The sequence below is a fragment of the Pinus tabuliformis genome, chromosome J, assembly GCF_031772625.1.
Source record: "Pinus tabuliformis cultivar Carrire ecotype Pingquan chromosome J, CPIR1, whole genome shotgun sequence".
Taxonomy (NCBI): domain Eukaryota; kingdom Viridiplantae; phylum Streptophyta; class Pinopsida; order Pinales; family Pinaceae; genus Pinus; species Pinus tabuliformis.
Genome location: NC_142295.1, coordinates 621,580,098 through 621,603,034, shown reverse-complemented (window position 1 = coordinate 621,603,034; position 22,937 = coordinate 621,580,098). Strand labels below are relative to the sequence as shown.

Sequence of the window (22,937 nt, the reverse complement as noted above, 5' to 3'; positions counted from 1 at the left end):
AGAAGATAAAGAATTCACCATTGAATCAATACACAAAACACATATCGCACTTATGTTCATCATGTCTAATAAAGCCTGCAGTCTGCTTTTATAGACCACTCTACTAATGGCAAGCCAGGATGGGAATTGGTAATTCAGGCAGTCTTTGCATTCTCATGCCAGAGCTAGGAAGTGACCACAAACAACCTTGCCTTCATTTGACATGAACATTGAAAACCGCCTCAATGCCATCCATAACAGCAAGTCTACAGTATACACAAGACCAGATCATTTTAGGCCCCTGAGACGACCAAACCTGAAAACATCTACCTTCAAAACAGTTTTACATAAAATCACCTCCAGTCCCTTGGATCATATTTCCCAGGGAACTCTTCATTAGGCAAAGTTTTAATTGTGTTATTGTAATATTTCACAGTTAGATGGAACCACAATTTCTCAGCCACCCCAATTATCAGTGTTATGTTCCCTTCTTACTAAGAAGGCTTCACTGCACTCTTTTCATGATTTGTGTGCTACTCTTCTCAAATGCTGCGCTCTTGGTCTAAGTAATGTCATTGTGAGTTTCCCAACAAAACTGCAAAAGTATGAAATGCAATTTACAAAAATGTCGGTACCAAAAGCATTCCTTGATGTCTTCCAGTGGACATTTGGATAGTCATAGGTAAAGACCAGAACATTGTACAAAAAAAATCCACATAAGTATCACAGAATGTAAAGAACAACTTTCATATGAACTTCAAAAATGATTTACAATTTCTCCAATTTGAGAAACCAATGGAGGATATGCCATTATTACCTGCATAGAACAAAAAATCTGAGGGGACAATAACAAGATAATTTTTTTCTGAAGAGACACCCCGCAACCCATATTTACATTCATTATGTCAGCCAGAAGGTTTCACCAACAATAGCCCATCTCTTTTGACCTGCTACCCCCATTGACCAGATTGAATCTTACTACCTTGCAGCAGCTTCCCCTGCTTTACCACAAGGTCATGTGCTATTGCACACATCAATATTGAAGATAATTAAGATGCAATTGATGCAGCTAGATAATGTCATCACATAAAATTTAATGCATAAAAGCAGGAGGATGACTGTTTGGGAAGGAGCCATTATCAGTTTGCCTGCCCTGTCTGGGTATAGCATGGTCTGCCTGTCCGGATACGGGATAGTTCGGGTGTGGCCTGTTCCATCTTTCACCAACCACCCGCCTATGGTCTCCAGGACCACACCCCAGGATACCTGCTGAACTCGGATCCTGAAATTTGCTACCATTTGATGGGACCCCATATGGTGAATACGAGCTAACTGGAGGCCTATCTATACTTCCTTGCCCATTCCTATCTTCATAACCACCAATTCTCCTACGTCGCTTCCAAGCTTCTGACTTTCCTGTCTCCTGGTCCCTGTGAATTGTGCCTGTCACCTGTCCTTCCAAAGGCTGATACCTTCGTATATTGGGATGATCAAAAGCAAATGAAGCGGTCTGACTGGGATCAACATCTCTGCCACTAGGGCCAGCTGCGGAGCTGTTAATGTCAGTAGAGGCACCCCCAGTATCTTGATGTGCTTCTTGAGTGAGTTTATGATATATCTCTGAAAGACGTTCTCCAGATAAATTTGAAAATGTAGCAACATAGTTCCATAGCCTCGTAACCATCCCTGTAATACACGAATATAGTTGAAATGATTTATTATTGTTTTGCTTTCAATTCTCACTCAGTCAAAAGCACCTAATGAGAGCCAACATTTCTTTCTTCTCTAGGCTTCACTAGAACAAAAAATGTAAATGGACCTACTTGTCCAATGCAAAACTACTTAATTTACAGGAAATACTCACTAGAATAACTGCGGGAGTTTGCATGTTCTTTCAATATATCGTCAATTTTCTGTCCAAGAAGCTGCAAGTATTTTTTCACTTTGTAGAGTACCTGCATATACTTGAGTTTCAGTAAATCTTAAATCACAAATTATTATGGCTCGCCCAGCAGACTTGATCAATACCAAGAGCTTTAATAAACTTGATAGAAAGCATTCTTCTCTTCCTGAGCCCATCAGAAACACACTAACCTCTTCTTTAGGAAGATCTACGCTGGTTGTCTGCAACTTCTGTAATCTTTTTAGAGTGCGTAACTGATCATCCATAACATTAGAACACCATCCTCTCCACCGTTCTTCTCTTGTCTCTTGGTCAATCTTTTCCTTGTATCTTTGATACTGAGGCTCTTCTGATTCAGATATTTCACCTTCCTCCTTCACTTTGGGTTCAACCTTAGGACGTTTCTGATGGCGTTCCTTATTAGGCTTTGTCCCCTTTTTAGGATTACTGGAGACAGTTTTAGAGGACAGTCCATGCCCTTCCTTCAAGTCGACATTTATAGTTTTGATATCATCTCTTTCACGTCTAGAGCCTACCTTATCAGTTGATTGAAATCTTGCAGTTGATTGGTCCTTCTCAGATTCAAATTCCTGCAACCAAAAATAATTTATATCGATAGATATATATAGTAAATATAAAAATAGCATAAGGATGCAAATTATTATCATTTACAGTATAGTTGAATAATTTAAAGACAAGAAAACAGTAAAAGTGGAACAAAAAACACTCCATGCTTTATTTAATTAGTCACATATCACTTTGCATTTATGCAGGTAGTTTTCCTAACCTACGTCCCTCACCTTGATACTCATGTTTATGTATTGCTTTTCATACATAAATAATTTATCAAATTTCTCACCTCTCTGCATAATTCTTCTGTGGTGATATATGTGTGTATTTTTAATATAGTAACAGAACCACAGAGTGTTGACATCTGAAAATTAGAGCTGAGATACGCTCTAATTTGCATTCTTTGTATTTGCATTTCACACCTGAGAAGAAGAGAGCAAGACATAGTCCTCAACTTCTGGCTGAGTTTTCACGTGTTGGGTTTCCCAAGTTGTATCTTGTACTCATTATGGGGATGGTGTGGTGGTCACTGTTTATATCCTTTTTATTACATTCTCAGTTTATTTCAGTAATATGAGCACTACGCTTGTAATATTAAGTTATCATAATAAGTAAACACTCTAAATAAAGATAATTTACATAAATTTGTACATACCAGGAGACCCATTGAATGAAGAACAGCAAAAAACTATTGAAGCAAAATAACAAGAAAGCAATAATCCTAATAAGACACAAAGGATGCTTACAGTGTAGACAATGTTGAAGGAGTTGAACAAGAATTCCGATAAAGATGAGGCCTCTATTCTTAAGTCTTATTTTCTCAACAACAATGGAGGAAGGAGATTCAATTTCAGAACATTTACTGACACTGAAAGATATCCTTGACCAGGGGTTTGCCATAGGCAGATAAGTATACAAGGACAAGCTGGTTACTTTAGAAAGCCTAACTCCATCTTTTATGAATTTTGTTGAAACACTCTATGTTACTGAAAAATCTACCCACAGCACACTCACAAGTTTGTAGTCAATTGTTCCATAAAGATGGCTAGAAGCAGTTTAGAAGTGGTGGTGGAGAATCCAAGTGTACTGCAGGAAAAGTCCCAGGCAAGGAGATGCAAGAAAGAGGAATTACAAGTAAATCAAGGGTCACAAATTTGAAACATTTTACTGCAGTAAATTTGGGCATACAAGAAAGATTGGAGGAAGAGGTTGTGGAATAAAAATCATGACAAAGGTTAGTCTCGGAAAAAGCAATAAAACATTGCAGGCTTGTGGAGGAGAGCTCTAATACATTTGTGGCATCTCAAAATAAAGGTTAGTCATCTAATGATTGGTGTTTTTTTTCTTCTAGAGCATCAACACATATGCCTAACAAAAGTGACTAGTACGTTGACTCTGTGGAGGATAAGACCCCGGGTCAAAAACAATGGTGTTGGGTTGATGGAAGCGAGCACTATGTGGAAGAATGTTTCCACACTCCATGGTTGTTAAAATCTTCTTTTCATGATTGAGATAAACAAGTATTGTCAATATCTCGACATGAGAATCATTGGATATTTGTTCAAGAGAAGGGACAGATTGGTCATTTAAAATTAGTTGTTTTGTAACTTATGTTCTAATTTCAAAAGAAGAAATGAAATTATATCCCAAATGCAGAAAGTGTTTGTCAGTTATAGCAGCCAATCCAAGGCTTACAAATTGTGAGATGTGGAAACCAACAAAGTAACTGTTACCAGATACATCATTGTAAATGAAAGTGCACATACTTTCCAGCCAGAAATCTGTCAATAGTGGTAATTTCAAGGATATAAATTCAGACAAGAAGTTGCAGGACCAAGCAGTCATCAAGAATTGGTGTGCATGATGAGCAGGGCATTGAGGAAGACGAAAATGATCCAAAACAAGCAGAATGTAGCGCTGACATGAAGAGCAGAGCACAAAACAGAAGGCCAGAGTGGTGCTACAGCATATGTATGTTGGAAGAGTTACTTCCAGGCAAGAAACCTATTAGCTGCAAGTGGGTTTACAAGACACAGTACAAAGCAAGTGATTAACTGTATAAGCATTAGTGAGGTTAGCAGCACTGGAGGTTGCACAGGAGGGGGTGGCCTGTGGACCATGAAGAGACTCAAGCCCTCACAACAATGTCGATAACTATCAAGTCAGTTCTGGCCACGGCAACACATTTTTGCTGGAAACTTCAGCAAATGGATCTAAATAGTGATTTCTTCAAAGGTAATTTGGAGGTGGAGGCATATATGTATCAGTGGCATAGTAAACTGCATCTAGTATTGATAAGCATATTATAGGATCTAGATTCGAAATAAGTCGTTTTAATCCTAATCTTTGTAGAAACACTGATGATGATTTCATGGTTTATGCCAATGGCATTATCATTAAAGGAGGTGAGGCTGACACAATTCAAAAGGTAAAATCATGTTTGTGTTAAGTTAACATCACAGACTAAGGCTGCCTCATTATTGTCTAGCTGTAGACTTTTGACAGACTAAGAGTTTGCCACAAATCAAGCATGCCAAGAGATCATTTGAAAAGTTTTAAATAGTAGACTGCATCTTGTAAAGGGGACTTCTACCCCAATGAAGGTTTCACTGAAGTTATCATCCAAAACAAATCTTGAACCAGAAAATGAGTCAATATACAGGCAATTGGTGTGCGGCGTGATATATCTTATAGCAACAAGATCAGGCTTGAGTTCTGTAATCAGCTATATCCATATTTACGATAGCCCCTAAGACTAAACATTGGACAGCTGCCAAAAGAATTTTTATATGAAGGGTACATTGACATATGGCATCACATATGGTAAAGGAGAGGAATTCTCACTGGCAGGTTACACAAACTAAGGGAAAGGCTCAGCTGATGATAGAAGCCTAGTACTGGTTATGTTATAAGCTTGTAAAAAACAAAGTGAAATTCTTTGGTCCAGTAAGAAGCAATGAGTAGTAGCACTTTCTTCATCTAAAACGAGGTATAGAGCAGCAGTGATTACAAATTTGTCCAGCAGTTTAGTTCATGAGAATATTAGAATATTGCTGATATGCAAGATGCATACACTGATCCTACTACACTTTACTATGATAGTCATAGTGTTTGAAAGCTGGCAAAAAATAGACTTTAATGAGCAAACAAAGCATGTGAAGATATATTGCCATTACATCCAGACCTATTCAGCAACCTCCCCGTCTGAATCTGTTAGCCAAATTTAGTGATAGCATTGGTGTAATTTGTAATATGACCATCAAAGGAGGTTTATAGAGTAAATATTAGATAATGCTTGCGTAATGTTATATTAGGATCTCTAAGTTGTGAACTTTGCGTTATATCTTCGTGACTCAATGTTTAATTAGGTACATCAACCGTTTTCCTAACCTACATCTCTCAGCTTGAAACTCATGCTCACATATTGTTTACATGTTTATTCACACTATTCCAACAAGCCATTTCCTGTAGCAGGAAATAGTTTCATGACATCTGGAATTTTCACCAATTGAACAAAACAATACCTGCACCTCACAAAAAAAATCAAAAAAACCTACAAGACACAAGAAAACCCTGACTTCACTCATTTTGTACTCGCATACTATACAAAGCAGAACCATTTACAGAGCATAGTTGAGAAGAACTGATTGTGGCGATATTTGGAAGACCAACAACTTTGAAAAGCACATTTGAAGGGCATGCCTCAGAGAAAACGGTTTTTGCAAGCTCATCTTTGTAGAGCAGTAAGAAACCCCTTGTTTCTTCTTTATTTATTTCTTATCCTCAGATATTATTCCAACAGCATCACATTCATCCGCTCAGAAAGGCCCTAGCTATGGAAGGAGAGGAGATTGTGAAAACAGCAGAACTACATGTTAATTTTCCTCATCAGATGTATGTCAAAAAGATGGGGAAAGATTAGAACTCAAATGGAAAATGGTTATGGAATTTCAGCTCGTGCAAACAAAATTTTACAGGGCCATATATAGGCTTAAAGCCCATTTGCTTCTTCAGATGTATGTCAAAAAGATAGGGAAGGATTAAAACTCAAAATGCTTATGGTATTACAGCAAGTGCAAACAAAATTTTACAGGGTCATATATAGGTTTAAAGCCCGTTTACTTTGGATTCCTAACAATGGAGTTAGCTTTCGCATAGTTATCAGCCAAGAGGACAGGGCTCAGTTTCAAAAGGAGAACAATGAAGCACAGAGCCTAGAAGGTAAGGTGGAGCAGCAAGCATACTTGAGCTCCTGCAAAAAAGGGGCAGTCAGTTGTTAATCATTGAAAGAGGTACACGAGATTGAACACCAGACCATTGACAAAAAAGTTTGACATGGCTGAGGAGGGAGAGACCGAAAGCAGAGTCCGGAAGCCATAGATGCACGTCTAGTACCCTTCAATGTAGTTCAATCTCTACATTGGCAAGACATGCTTAGAGCACTAAATGAAGTGCACCAGGGTTACAAAAGCCAAACTTTGAGAATGTACGCACCAACCTTTTACAGAAGAAGAAGTTGACTATGGAGAGAGTAAAAAGCTTGGACTGATATGGCCAATGGGCCATTCGTAAATATTGGAGTAATGTCCCACACAAACCAACAATGCACATTCATGCAAAGTAGTTGCAGCCATTATCAATTTCAATTCTATTGTTGTGGAAGCTCATTGGGTGAAAGAAAATTGAGGCAAAAGAAATTCAATTATTTATTACAAACCACAGCAATGAAATTGAAGCCCTGAACTTTCAAACACCATGCAAGTTATCATAGACAATGCACATTCATGCAAAGCATTTGATAAGTAGGAACAAGGCACTGGTGAGAATCTGTCAGTGTGTGGCTTCATGGTTGGGATGGGGCACCACCATGAAAACAGCCCAGGCTAAAACCCGAGTGGTTGTAAAGCCTTTGTGTCTGTCTGAAGGAAGGTGTTTGACCTCTGAGAGCTTGTTTCCCTCTGCCATCAGATGGGCTAAACACTAATCCAGCAGATTGATCTCCGTGGAAATTAACAGGGATAATATATCCTCTTTACTCTGTGCCAATATTGAAGTTAGTATCACCAAATTTTTAGACACCATTGCGGTTTCACAGTTTGAATCTTACTTTCAAATTTATTGTTACTGAAGTTGAATAGATAAAAAAGTTGTGACAAAGATAAAGAAATTCATATTTTACCACAAATCACCAACATGCAGAAGCAATGTATAGTAAATTTGCCAAGCTCCAACTTCTAAAGATTGAAAACTAAATTTGCATCACACTGTGTAATGAATCAGTACATATGGACCATGAGGAAAGTTTTATATTCCATGGTAGTTAGTCCACAACAGCAAATATAGAGAGCACAACACTGAAAAAAGGCAGTTTGCATCAGAACTATAATTCCTGTTGAGGTTTGATAGGGTCAAATGAAAAAAATACTTTCCATAAACAACCATTAGTTGATTTTTTGCAGCTTTGTTGGTATGGTGGTGCCTACGTTGGGAGACATGATGAGGACAGACCGTATATTGCAAAGGATATGGCTTTTGTAGACATTATTTGAAACATCAAGGTTTCTCAACTGACTCAATTTACCTAGTCCATTTCTTTTGCCTATCACTACTCTATAAGCAACTCTATTCAAATTCAGAATCTTTGTTAACAGATTTTGTGTCACTCAAACTGCCCAACATATATTCAATTACCAGAAGTCGACATTCCAAAAGGATTTATAAACTAAATTTGATATTTCAAATAATCCTTGTGAAAGTTATTTTGAAAGCTAAGATGGAGGGGGGTTAGTTACTAACGTGGTCAAAGAGAAATAGACCTGTGGTAAATAGAGTATTGAAGACATCATTGTGGAAAGCAAAGAGCTACTAACTATATTTGAAGACCTGGTATTTAGTCCTGTCAATTTATAAAACAAAGAAAAAAATAACCAATTGACTTTATTAACCAAATTTGGATTTGGGGCTTAACTAGTAAGCCAGCCAACCCAAATCCGAGGAGTATATCAATGAAACAAAGATCTTGTCAAAGGAGAATTGAATGTACAGGTATACCAGAAGCATTAAAGATAGTGAAAACTTCGACGACATGGTGGGGGCCAGTCTCTCAGATTATAAGCCGCGGCCATCCAGTATCTGAACTATCTTACTGCTACAATGGAATCCTCGTCTGGCTCTGAGAAAGATAATTTCGGCCAGTATCTGGACTATCTTACTGCTACAATGGAGTATATTCTCTCTTAACTAAGCAGGGAGAAATGGGGGCTGTTGAAGTTCAGGCTCAATTTGGCTCTGCTTCATCAGAAAAATGGCCTGCTCCAAACTAAGAACGATTGCAGACGAATGTTGACATAATGGAGCTTCGTTTGACAAGTATGGCATCTATGCATGGGATTGAGGCTGCCACAGTAGGAGTGAATGTGGACAGTGAGATGCTGGAAGTGCAACAGGCTACAGGAGTTCCAGTCCTGAAGAGGGAAGCCGAGGCTGCGAAAGAACACCAGGATTCTGCTCCTCAGTCTCCAGGGCAGAATGCAAAGGAAAGTGATGAATTTCCACTTGAATACGGTTCAAATATTGCAAGCTAGATTACCCTTTAGGTTAAAGTTATGTATTGTATGTTTGTGTTGTTTTTAGGCATTTTTTGGAGGATTTACAAGCAATGTCAGTTCAATAGTGCCATATGTAATCAGAGTAGGGAGAAAGCAAACTTTTGTGGTCTTTTTTGAACTCAGAAGAAGTCACTGTTGCATATGTAAGAGGTTCTGGCTTTGAGACCAGATTTAAAATAATAGCAAAAACCTAATCATTTCTTTAAAAAAAAGGAATGGATCTTTATTCAATACTTTAACCATCACCTGGGATATGGAAGCCTCTGGAACAGCCCATAAAATATTTAAATGAAAGATGTCCATTTTGGTGGACAGGAAATAACAATGAGACAAAAGAACAGAGCCTGTTGGTGGGGTCAGAAGTAACATCATGCATACTTCTGCACAGTTAGGATGTCCAACCAATTGAAGTAAAAGCACATAGCAATAAGCAGGAGAGTTTATGAAGTTATGGGATATCATTAGGTGAGGAAAGTTATTGGTTCGAACTCAGAAAGAGTTATCATAAGGCATGACCAATATCAATTTGCCCAATCTGGCCAAATTTCTATAAATTCTAAATCACTAATTTAAAAAAGTATATCTGATGAAACAAAGACATGTATGCAACAAGAAAAGAGAAATGGGATAAATAAAAGGCAACCTTCCGTAGGAGAGCAGAGGCTCGAGCGTCCAAGTGCGGAGCACGAGGTAGAAATGTTTCTGAAGCTGAAAGGCCGGCCGGAGCTATCTTTCCAGTTAGACAAAGCTTAGTGTCTGTTCTTATCCTTTCCCAATTTCCATACCCATAGTAGTGAATGCCAAGAAGAAGCCTTGCATCATCCACTGTCAAATGAGAAACAAGAAAATGTGTCAACTATAAAATTTATTGTTACAAAATGTGAGATAACCCTGCAAACATATTCCTGACATACCTTGATTCCAGCTGCAAGACTTCGACCATGAGGGATTTCTGGGGTGTGTTTTCAATCGAAATTGTGAAACAGGGTCATTAAATCGCTTGATACGTTTTGATAAAAGTTGGAGTTCCCTTACACGTTCTGCCAATTCTTGTGCTTTAACAGCCACTCCAAAGAAGTCCAAGACAACCCCCTGAAAATTAAATAAAGATACAAGTACATGAGAACAGAAAATATATTTGATGATTCAATCCACCTATATATATACAATAGCGCCATTCCAAAAACATCTCTAAGACAGCACAAACCTTGCCCTCGCCATTTACCGCTCTAACCACCTCTTTGCATCCATTAATTAATGCTTCAAAAAGTTCAATTTGGGCACGAGTTGTAGCAGATTCAATTGATCCCCCAACTTCAGCTGCTATCACGTTGATGCGGTTTGTGTCACCATATTTTTTTACCTGGCGAGGTAAGAGAACAATATGCATTAAGCATCGGCTAGAAACAGAAGCACTATATTTTCAACCTTAGCCTTGACAGATGAGAACAAAAAAAAAGTAATTCTTAGATGATCAAGTTTCAATCTAAATAAAAAATAAATAAATAAAATTCACTGCAACTCAAATCATGCACAGTCTAGACAAATAAGCTTCACACTCCTAAAAAACGCCTGGATAAGATTTGACATAAAATCACTGAGGCAACTAAAATAACAATGAATGTGCTTGGTACATTTAGAAGAAAGCAAGAAAGGCAGACAATTTGCATACGTACATTTTCATACTCTCAAAAAGATACCTAGATATGACTTGAGATAAGCTTAAAAAAGACTAAAGCCACAGAAATATCTATGAACATGCTTGGTACATATAGAAGAAAACAAGAAAGGCAAACAATTTAAAAAACAAGCTCTACATTCTGTAAAACAAAGCATCAGTTGAACTCAAAAGCCAGTTACAAAACATAACAATCAGTGTCATAAATTGTTCCAAATTAATCTTTTAGAACAGATGAAATAAAAACATCAATTTCACAGCAAGAAATCTCACCGCTTTTACAAAATTATTTGCATCCTTCTTTGATAGCCCACCACCTGCCCATTCACAAACATAACCCGCAGCACCTTCAATTCGAGGGAGCAATGTTTGAACAGGTGCTTCTGAAACTTTTCCAGAGCGCTTCTGCAACCGTTCATGCACTTCACCTCCTCTCCTCCTCCTCTTTCCATTCTTGTCAGGTTGGGGAACCTCTGCATAACTTTTGGTGCTTCTTGCAGCACGCGGTGCCAATGCTTCCTGCAAATATAAGCCTCTGTCAAAGGCATCCTTCTACAACCTAACATACCAGTCACTGAACACCATTGAAGCAATCACAAACAAGGAACCAAGCCAGAAATTTAGGCTAATTAAAAAAATCTGACCCTAAAAATTAACAGGAAAGAAAAATCTAAAAAATGTTTTAATATCCAGGACGTGTATCATGAACTATCAAGCAGAACCAATAAGGTGTCAAACCAAAATCTAAAACAATTTTGCCATCCTATACATGTATATCACATGCTATCTAGCAGAATCAATGAAGTTGTCACAGCATACTTTGGACTGAACAGTTGCCTCATACATACTTCGGCTTGTGATATCGCTTCAGGATGAATTAAACGACTCCAAAATGTCCCATCATCTTCCGTAGTGCTGAAATTCGCAACCTGAAACAGTGAGTAAGAATAACCAGATGTCAATCCAAACTATGCCTCTAGATGCTTTCCCTTTGACACCCCTTATTTTCACTTACGTAAATGCAGTATTATAGAATTCAATATGTTGAGAATAACAGGCAGTCTCAAATATCAGACAGACTACCTACCTTAAAAGCACTTAATAGTTCACTTTCACCCTGCTCTTCAGTTTCCTTTGACTCAACCTTTTCAGCTCTTTCAAGTATCTCATCAATATCCATGTTCTCAAGTTTCTTCTTCGCTTCCTCTTCATTTTTATCTTCCTTGAAGAGCTCCTCGGCACCAAACCTCAGAATTGCTGAAAGCTCATTCTGCACATATATTATTGTATATGGAATGAGGATATAAATAATGATTGGTACAAACCAAAGGAAAACTATTGACAGAAGCATTTCATCAATTTTATAATACAATCATTTTATGTACTATTTTCCATAAATATTATAGTAAAAGCATTCTCATGTATTTTAAATTACTGTGTTAATTTTTAAATCAAGATATTGGATGAAGAATTTCTGCCTATACCAAATTGTGGGATTAATCAAGTTCCCACGGATACAACCAAAAGAATCTAGGCCATATTCATTCCATTTATGAGGAATTAACTGGATGATCCTTTGCCTGGAAAAATACCATCCCTGTTCTATTGTAACTTATCACTCTTCCTATATCACCTCATCTCATATGGAACATTTTCTAGAAATAATCAACAAGAAAGTCATGGTACTTTTTAAGTATACTAACACACCCAAAATAATCATAATGTAGTGAGCATTGTTAAACACACATGGACAGCAAGAGAATATGAAAGATAAAACATGCAATACATTTTTTATTAACATGAGATATACATTTATAGTACAATACGTGACTCTTGGGTTTCAGATCCCAAGGTCTCTTGGACTGCTTTTGTCCATTCGACTTCCACACTAACCCATTTAGGATTAGGTGTCCAACATTCCCCCCCTTAATCCGAAGGGTTATGTATGAGTCCAAGAAGAGAGCTGTAATACAAAATGTGCAAAAAATGCATGGCAGCACTAGGCTGAATGTGCTCTATGAAATGTTGGTATATAAAGGGCAGTGGTTTAAGGATGACCACCAACACTGTAACGCTTAGTGCAGTTCCCGAAACTCTTCCAAAACTGGCAAGAAACTGAAGTTTTCTGCTAGAGGAAGTGATCCTATTGTTTTAAAGAGGGAAACCTTCAACCATAAAAGGGAGGTCTCACCCCGCATAAAAGGTAAAACTTCAACCTGAAAAGGGAAGTCTCAACCTGTGATGGTTTAAGGATAACCAACAACTCTGGAATGCTTAATGCAATTCCTGGAACTCTTCCAAAACTGGCAAGAAGCTGGAGTCTTCTGCTAGAGGAAGTGTTCTCAATTGTGTTCCTGGAATTCTTCCAAAACTGGCAAGAAGCTGAAGTCTTCTGCTAGAGGAAGTGTCCCAGATTGCCAACTGAAGGCATGTTCACGGGCATCTTTGTCTCTAGCTACAACTCTGAAACTGGTGTGGCAGGTTGTGGCTCAGGCTCACTTGATGTGGCTTTGAAGCTTGTAGATGACCATCATTTTCCCCCCTGTCAGATACAAGGTGAGATGATGGAGAAAACTCAATTGCAAGGCTGTTCAATACTCTAACAAGTTCTGACATGTGTTTGGAATATCTTCTTGGCTGTTGATGCCCATTGCCAAGAAGCGATCCATCCAAGATGAATCTTTGTTCTTGCAGGACGTTTGTTTCTTAAGCATCTGTGTGAAGAATGGCTGGTTTTATGACAGTGCTTACATGGATGAAGATCAAAACAGTGATCTTTCAAATGGCCAACTTGATCACAGTGTTGGCATTTCTCAATCTGTTGTTGTTGTTGTTGTGGAAGAGGGGCAGAATCTGGAACAGCTAGAGGTGAACTGTCATGAGGAGCAAGTGAACTGTTATGAATGAATCCAGCACTCTGAAACTGAATGGGCTTGGCATAGTCTGGAATATGAGAGGACAAGTCCTTGTCATATCCAAGACCAGTTTTGTGCTTGTTGTGGACAAGCTGTTCCCAAGGTCTGATGATGGGCTTGGGAAGTGCAGACTGAGTTTCTGCATCTGCATATACAACTGCTGCTTTATTGGATTTTGGATCTGATTCAACCTCAATCTTACTAATTTCACCACTTGCTGGTTTAACCTTGAACAACATATTGTTTTGAGCAGAAAACAATTTGGAATGACAAATCTGTTGAAGCTCATCTTGCTGGAACTGAGATTCTAGTTGCAAAAAATCAATATTTTCTTGTGCATCATGCAGGCAGGTCTGAATGTCACAAAGAGTGTCTTTGCTAACATTTACCTTCCCACCAATAGTGGAGTGTATTAGTGTATTCAGTAACTCTAATACATCATCAAATCTAGCCATTGTCTCAACAAAGAAATGAACACTCAACAATCCTAGTCGAGACTATAGCAAGTCTAAACAAACCCCAGCTATTGAAGATTTCAAAAATTAAGAATATCAGTTTGAAAAGTACATTGTCCAATACCAAACTCCACGAATATACACAAGGGTAGCTCGACCTCTTCCTTCAATAATAAACCCAAGAATCTCAACCCCTTTTTTTTTATTGGAAATGACCCCAATGATGTAAAAAACTTCATCGAAGGTATTCAAAAGGCACTCAACTAATACCATATGCAATGTGTTAAAAACTTCGGCAGGGCTTTATTATGTATTCTGCCCTCAAAATACAGAGATTCCAGCTAGGAATTTAGCCAATCACTAACAGATTTGTGTCCAGCAAAAATGAGAGGCTCAAAGTCCTTCCAACACAGATACAATAGATATGTTTCACCCTTAAAATGCTCAGGTATACCAAGATACGCTTTGTATGGATGCACAACTAAATGACTTCTTCCTTCTTTGAAATTCGAACTTCAACTACAGGAATGGATTACATATACCTCTGATATATCAACTCTAATAATAACAGAGATCTGAAGTAGAATATACCAGCAAATGTTAGGAAGAACAGTGGTTGTAGATAAGTGTTATAACATCAAAGAAGCTCCATCATTACAAAGAAAACACCACAGTGATAATATATGCAACGTATTCAGCTCCAAGACAGAGAAATAAATATGGAGTGTCTTCAATATATTCACAGCCACACATCCAATGAGATGAGGAAGTTTGAGACCCTCTATAGCAGAGGTACATCACCAAACATCACTTCCAATAGTCTATACTCATTAAGATTTCAAGCACAGGTACAGTGATATGCTGCTCAACTGAAACAACCACAGAAAATACAAGTTTGTAGCCTTGGGGCTAGATCATTCTTTATGCCCTTACCCTCTCCCCAACTACAACTCGCACAATCTTCCAGAATGATTTTCTGTTTGCATTTTGTTCACACCACCAACTTACAGGAAGAGCACAACTCACTGTGATGGAAAACTCAACCTATTTCTTAGACTAAAGTCGGCCACTAGAAGGGAAAAGAACTTGTCCCTTGAAACAGAATGAAACTTGCCCTTTCGTGGGCAGAACTTCAAACTCAGTGAACGGATGCCAAATCAACGCACAGTCACCCTTGCTATTCAAAACCCACAAATGGAATGTGAACAGCTGATAAGGTTCCTTTTGGTGGCGCTGATAACCAGCTGAGCATTTCTTCTTCAACATATCACGCAAGATAGATTGTGCATCATCAATACATCGAATGTAGGGTTTATTCCATTAAAAGAGACGCGGTGTGGAAGTATGTTAAACACACATGCTTTCAATTGATTAAAACTGGAGGCATTCAGCAAATAACCCAGATTTAAGAGGCAGCTCGAATAGGCATTTCATAGGGTAGTTTGACCTCCACTAATCAGCAACAATCCTTCACTAACTTGTTACCAGCATGCACAGAGAATATTAAGGAGGATAGAGGGACCTGGTGTGTTTTTTATGGCACTGTCCAGCAATACAATACTCAGAGAATAAGCTTCAGGATAGCTGTAATTGAGCCCTCTTTCACAAGATATTAGTCCCACGCAAGGACTGCCTTCACCCACATTACACCAGCAACTATACGACCCCTTCCTTAATGTACAGTTCCCCAAATGACTGCAAATACGTGTCAGCTCAGAAATCAGGAAGCTCATGACAGCCCAGCTGATATATCATGGCATACTTGAGGTCAAACACAGTCACACCTAAGGGGAAAATTTGTCCAGTACTCAGCAAATGATAATATCGGTTCCTATCTCTGAACTCGGTCCTCTTTTATGTTGGTCCAGGCAGCCACACCAGGGAATAAGCTCAGCATACCTACGCTGCTATTCTCAGCCTCATGGCATAACTCGGCCTCTTGGTAATCTGGAGCATCAATCTACTCGGCCTTTTTGTATTTAATTGGTTCGACCTCTGCTTGAGCTCGGAACTCGACCGTCTGGAATCTGGATGACGCACAAATTTGGCCTCTAGAATCCCAAACGCATTGACTTGCCTCTTCAAAGCAAATGAATCCTACTAAATCATCCACTAAATTTGGGCGTGCAGCTAACAGCAATCCAGAGCAGGAACAGGAGCAAATTGGTCAAGGAAAACTCTACGCGCCTCCATATAAAGAGTTGGGTGATGGAACCCGAAAAACCCAATTGTCCTCAGATGTTCCCGACAGAAGCCCACATGGGAAGCATAATTCTATCTCACAAGGCAAACTGTATTCGCCGGAGCTTTCAGTTCATGTCGACGCTCAAGACAAAAACAAAATTGAAGATGAAGAGGAGGAAAATGGCAGTGGACAGGGGAAATTATACTCTCCTGAACATGCCCTTCATTTGCAAACGAACGGTAAAGGGTTGGAGAATAGAGCAGAGCACACACAGCTTTGGAATAAGGGAAAAGGCGTGTTAGAGGTTTCCAAGGGAGTTGCGGCAGATATACGGAGGAGTTTGTCCCAAATGAAAGACAGAATCGTGGATAAACTGGCGGCTGTTCCTGTTCCAGCAGAAGCTCTGGACAATGCACGGCAGTCCTTGGAATCAATTGTTAAGGATGTAACTCAGGCTGCCCAGGGATTGACCAAGGAAGCTGTGCACAGAATTAAGATCCGGCTTGCAGAAAATGAGGCACCAACCGATACCGGCGTTCATACGAGCACATTCAACGCGAAATGGCTCCTTCCACCATTTACGCAGCCTCGGTTTGAAGAATCTCAAACGTTCACCATGCCAGGCGTTAACCATGTCAGGCGTTATGGCAGAGTATGGCACGGTAAACGAATAGGGGCAACGTACCAAAACAGCGTTCAATGCATGGCACAGCGCTTCCAGAATCTTACTACAGTCCAGATGGTCAAATTGCAGGTTGTCCAGCTGATCTCAAGGGCATTCTACTCAGCGATTCAGAGGATTCTCCAGGCCAGCGTTAAAAATACCATGGACAGAGGTGAGCAGCACAGGAGCAATGGACAGAGATGTCAGTCAGGAGTAGCGCGTTAGCAACAAAAACGTACACAGTGACAGAGATAATGAAGACCACATCAGCGCTATTCAAGGCAGCTCAGACACAGGTAATGAAGACCAGGCTGATATAAAACATTTGAATTTGCAGATCTAGCACGCTAATTTTACTATTTCAGGATTATGGGCAGAGGTGCAGGACTGACATGCACATAACAGGCCACAGAAAAACAAGCGGCTCTGATACCATGTTAAACACACATGGACAGCAAGAGAATATGAAAGATAAAACATGCAATACATTTTTTATTAACATGAGATATACATTTATAGTACAATATGTGACTCTTGGGTTTCAGATCCCAAGGTCTCTTGGACTGCTTTTGTCCATTCGACTTCCACATTAACCCATTTAGGATTAGGTGTCCAACAAGCATCAACATAAAAAGAAAAAAGTCAAAAGAAAAAAGCTTTAGATGACCAGAGGATAAAAAATAAAATAAACTTCTCAAATAGAAAGATAACAGTAGAATAAACAATGATAGGATTCTGATCCAAGAGAGCATAGCAGCAAGATTCTCATCTATCAAGAGCAAGAGAGTCCATGCTTCAGCCTCCGACCACAAGCCTGTGGTTCTGATTTTGGACAGGTTGGAGGACTATGGGCCGATCCCTTTTAAATATAACAAAAACTGGGACAGCAAGATTATAAAGGAAAGCTGGGAAATAGATGTCATAGGTTCCCCCCACTATGTTTGGAAATCCAAACTAAAAAAATTAAGAGCAAAAATAAAAGTCTGGGCAAGAGAGAATGCTCTTAAAGAGAAAAACAAAAAAGTTGAGCTGCAAAAGAATCTGGAAAATTATAATACAAATCATTTTATGTACTATTTTCCATAAATATTATAGTAAAAGCATTCTCATGTATTTTAAATTACTGTGTTAATTTTTAAATCAAGATATTGGATGATGAATTTCTGCCTATACCAAATTGTGGGATTAATCAAGTACCCACAGAAACAACCAAAAGAATCTAGGCCATATTCATTCCATTTAAGAGGAATTAACTGGATGATCCTTTGCCTGGAAAAATACCATCCCTGTTCTATTGTAACTTATCACTCTTCCTATATCACCTCATCTCATATGAAACATTTTCTAGAAATAATCAACAAGAAAGTCGTGGTACTTTTTAAGTATACTGACACACCCAAATTAATCATAATGTAGTGAGCATCAACATAAAAAGAAAAAAGCTTTAGATGACCAGAGGAAAAAAAAAATAAACTTCTCAAATAGAAAGATAACAGTAGAATAAGCAATGATAGGATTATGATCCAAGAGAGCATAGCAGCAGGATTCTCATCTATCAAGAGCAAGAGAGTTCATGCTTCAGCCTCCGACCACAAGCCTGTGGTTCTGATTTTGGACAGGTTGGAGAACTATGGGCCGATCCCTTTTAAATATAACAAAAACTGGGACAGCAAGATTATAAAGGAAAGCTGGGAAATAGATGTCATAGGTTCCCCCCACTATGTTTGGGAATCCAAACTAAAAAATTTAAGAGCAAAAATAAAAGTCTGGGCAAGAGAGAATGCTCTTAAAGAGAAAAACAAAAAAGTTTAGCTGCAAAAGAATCTGGAAAAATGGAGCAAGGAAAATGAAAATCAGCAAGCAACGAAACATGAACATGCCCATGAAAAAGAAATATTTATGGAACTCTACAAGCAAAATAGACAAGAGGAGGAGGAATTGAGGCAAAAGTCCAGATGTCTCTGGCTAAAAGCGAGGGATAAAAATACCTCCTTTTTTCACAATAACCTCAAGTTAAGAAGAGTGGGCAACCAAATTGACAAGATCCAAGTTGAAGGGAAGAAAATAAAAGAGAGGGAGGAAATTAAAGAAGCAACCCACAGCTATTACAAAATCCTTTTAATAGCAAGAGATCAGCAAGTGGACAGTGTTGAATTCCTTCAGCAAGTCAACATCAAATTCAAAGATCAACAAAACAGTGAACTTGAAAAGGAGGTGACAGGGGGGAATAAGAGAAGCAACTTGGAGCATGCACCCGAATAAAGCACCTGGGCCAGATGGTTTCACCATCGCATTCTACAAGACCCATTGGGACATAATAAAAAGAGATTTTGTTAGAATGGTGAAAAATGTTTTCAAAAAAAACAACATGGGAGAAAACACCAAAGCCCCACATTTGGCTCCCATCCCCAAGGAGCCAAATCCTCTCTCTTTTGATCGATTCAGGCCCATTTCTCTATGTAACGCCTCTTATAAAATCATTACAAAAATTTTGGCAAATAGACTGAAAAAGGTTCTACCCAGTCTCATCTCTGAAAACCAAGGTGGTTTTGTTCCCAAACGACAGATAACAGACAATGTAATTCTTGTTCAGGAAGCCATCCATAGCAGTATCCAAAGAAATGAAAAAGGCATGGTCATTAAGTTGGATATGGCCAATGCCTTTGATAGAGTTAACCATCATTACCTAGTGGCAGTTCTTCAAAAGTTCGGAATCTCTATCAAGTTCATCAACATTATTATGGAATGCATCTCAAACCCATGGACCACCCCATTGATCAACGGGAGGCCCAGTCGTTACTTTCGCAGCACTAGAGGTCTGAGGCAAGGATGTCCGCTCTCTCCTTTCCTCTACATCCTTATGGCGGAAACTTTAAGTATTCAGCTTGAAAGCCAAAGGAATAAAAGGGAAATAACTGGCATTAGTATAGCCCGAGGGGTTAAAGAAATCAATCACTCGCTTTTTGCGGATGATACTCTTCTCATTGGAGGAGCCTCTAGTATTATTGCTAGGAGGTTCAAGAAAGTCTTAGATGCCTTTCTTGTTGTCTCAAGAGGGCTGCTTAATAACAAAAAATGCAGAATTTATACCTAGAATGTTTCAATAAATATAATGCAAAGGATTTCCCAAATTATGGACATTCCAGTTCAACGGAAATGGGGACACTTCACTTACCTCGGGTTACTTCTAGCTAAGGGGTCAAGACAAAGGTGTGGAACAAACAAATAGAAAATATGAGAGGGAAACTTCAGAGTTGGGGGATGATGTGGTTAAACCTAGCAGGCAGAACTATTCTCATCACAGCTCTCCTCTCAGCCCTCTACATCCTTATGGCGGAAACTTTAAGTATTCAGCTTGAAAGCCAAACGAATAACAGGGAAATAACTGGCATTAGTATAGCCCGAGGGGTTAAAGAAATCAATCACTCGCTTTTTGCAGATGATACTCTTCTCATGGGAGGAGTCTCTAGTATTATTGCTAAGAGGTTCAAGAAAGTCTTAGATGCCTTTCTTGTTGTCTCAAGAGGGCTGCTTAATAACAAAAAATGCAGATTTATACCTGGAATGCTTCAATAAATATAATGCAAAGGATTTCTCAAATTATGGACATTCCAGTTCAACGGAAATGGGGACACTTCACTTACCTTGGGTTACCTCTGGCTAAGGAAGGGGTCAAGACAGAGGTGTGGAACAAACAAATAGAAAAGATGAGAGGGAAACTTCAAAGTTGGGGGATGATGTGGTTAAACCTAGCAGGCAGAACTATTCTCATCAAAGCTCTCCTCTCAGCCCTGCCTATCTATCAGTATGCCATAATTTTGGCTCCCGCCAGCATTCATAAGCAAATGGAGTTAATCATGAGAGGCTTCCTTTGGCAAGGAGGGAAACAAGACACCAAAAAATTCAGCCTTGTCCGCTGGGACCAAGTGACCCTCCCCTTTGAAAAAGGAGGAATCTCCATTAGGATCCCGAGCTTGACAAATAAGGCTCTAGGCATCAAGCTTGTTTGGCGAATGTTAAATGAGAAAGACAATTGGTGGGTTGAGGCTCTGTTAAAAAAATATCTCAATGGCCAGCATTCAAAGATCCTCACTGAAATGATCTCAGATCGACCATGCACTCAAGCGTGGAAACTTATAAAAAAAAGTCATCCCACAAATCAAAGATCATATTTCGAAGAGTCCGGGGAATGGGAAAGATACTGCCATGTGGACTGATAGAATCATGGGATCTGCTCCCTTGAATCAAAGCCAGCACTTTAGAGCTTTGAAAGATTGGATGGTCAACAAAGGCATAACCTCTCTCTATGACATCTCAGACTGGGAGCAAAACAGTTGGATTGCCTGGAGAGAGTTGCCCCTCCCAAACAGATTGAAAAAACAGTGGGATGACATGAAGATTACTCTGGCTGGTGCTGCCCCTATAAACAAAAGGACCCAAGATAGCTATGTTTGGGAACCTAGTGGAGGAAAGTTCACAGTGAAATCTGGCTATAATTTCCTCCAAACCAACAACAATCTAGAGAACTGGAGTCTCTGGTCTGCTGTTTGGAAGAACGAGTGCCTCCCAAAAATCAAATTTTTCGCTTGGACTCTCCTAAAAGGTAAGATCCTCACTGCGGAAAACCTTAGGAAAAAAGGTATTCAAGGGCCTTCCATGTGCATTTTATGCCAGAAGGATGAAGAAAGCAGTCAGCATCTCTTCCTAAATTGTGCCATGGCAAGGCATTGCTGGAATCAAATTATAAGTCCTTTGGAGATGACCAGTGACTTCTTCGACCAACTCACAACTCTAAATAAGAACTGGGAGCAAAGCTATCCATATACAAAGCAAAACAAATCTGCCATTATCCGTATCTGGAAGTGTCTCCCCTCTGTTCTCTGCTGGAAAATTTGGCTTGCAAGGAACAATTGCATCTTCAAAGGCCAAAAACCAAACCCAGGTCTCATTCTTGCCAAAACTTGGGGGCTAGTTGCAGAGATGATTAGCGCCAATGCTGTGTTCAGTGTGGATCAAAATAATTGGCAGCATGAAGAAAAGGTGTGGTATAACAAAATCCCATTGGTGTGCTCAGTGAGGAATCAATTGTCAGCAAAGACTGGGGGAAGAGCTAGAGGCTGGAAGCTCAGGGGAAACGAAAAGGAAATTGAAAACTGGATCAAAAATCAAAACAAATACACTCTCCACTTTGATGGCGCTTCAAAAAATAATCCTGGCAGAGCAGGAGCCGGTGGGGTAATTCATGATCAGAAAGGAGAAGTCATCTCCTCCTACGAATGGGGGCTTGGTAACATGTCAAACAACAAAGCGGAGGCTTATAGTCTGTTACTAGGCTCCTGCATCCTCAACAAACTCCAGGTCAAAGACCCCATTGTAATTGGCGATTCAGCAATAATCATTGCTGCTATGGAAACTGGTGGAGAATTCAAAAACTAGGCTCTAAACAGAATCAGACAAAGAATATTAGACAACACCAAACCTCTGGGAAACATCAACTATAAGCATGTTTTAAGAGCTCACAATCAAGAAGCCGATTTGCTTGCCAACAAGGCAGTGAATAGGAGGGTCGGGCTTGTAAAAGAAAATCAAGACATATATGAAAAAGCTATCCCTTGATTTTCCTTTTCCTTTGGACGGGATTAAGTTTCATTGTACAGTCAATCAAATCAAACAAATGGTGACAACATCTCAAATGCATAAGCAACAAGCGATTGCCCAGCACAGGTCTCACAATAAAATCTCAGCTCATCCTCCTAGAGCAGAGTGGAGAATCCTCAGCAGGAAGAATGATACCCATAGGTTCTTGAATTGGGGAAAACTCTGTCCCAAGGATCAGCATAAGTTTGGTTTTAGTCAAATCAATAGCAGAGGCGCCCTCACTAGTTAGCGATGCAATGATGTTTTTGGTAGGAACACTCTCAGGAACAGTGATCAGAGGCACGAGAAGAGTGTGAGCAATCAAGTTTATAAGTAGCATTGG

The 22,937-nt window shown here is 39.2% G+C and overlaps 2 protein-coding genes across 4 annotated transcripts in view; one reads left to right on the top strand and one right to left on the bottom strand.

Moving 5' to 3' along the window:
* Positions 1-702: 702 nt before the first annotated feature.
* Positions 703-22,937, bottom strand: part of CHR5 (chromatin remodeling 5) — a 39,157-nt gene continuing 16,922 nt past the window's right edge. For all 3 annotated transcript variants that reach the window (XM_089378229.1, XM_089378230.1, XM_089378228.1), the window contains 9 exons: positions 11,826-12,008; positions 11,587-11,667; positions 11,012-11,257; positions 10,268-10,423; positions 9,975-10,152; positions 9,704-9,885; positions 2,074-2,472; positions 1,844-1,934; positions 703-1,665 (listed from right to left, as the gene is read on the bottom strand). In XM_089378229.1, coding sequence (XP_089234355.1) covers positions 1,073-1,665; positions 1,844-1,934; positions 2,074-2,472; positions 9,704-9,885; positions 9,975-10,152; positions 10,268-10,423; positions 11,012-11,257; positions 11,587-11,667; positions 11,826-12,008 — 2,109 coding nt within the window. In that variant the 3' untranslated portion in view covers positions 703-1,072. The remainder of the gene's footprint in view (positions 1,666-1,843; positions 1,935-2,073; positions 2,473-9,703; positions 9,886-9,974; positions 10,153-10,267; positions 10,424-11,011; positions 11,258-11,586; positions 11,668-11,825; positions 12,009-22,937) is intronic.
* On the top strand, positions 16,177-17,182 carry LOC149228489 (uncharacterized). The gene has a single exon (XM_089376864.1). It carries the CDS (start codon positions 16,199-16,201, stop codon positions 17,180-17,182), a length of 984 nt encoding a protein of 327 aa, XP_089232990.1. The 5' UTR covers positions 16,177-16,198.

Bases quoted from the DNA above. Each gene is read 5' to 3' on its own strand.
- LOC149228489 (XM_089376864.1), top strand. From the start codon at position 16,199: ATGAATCCTACTAAATCATCCACTAAATTTGGGCGTGCAGCTAACAGC.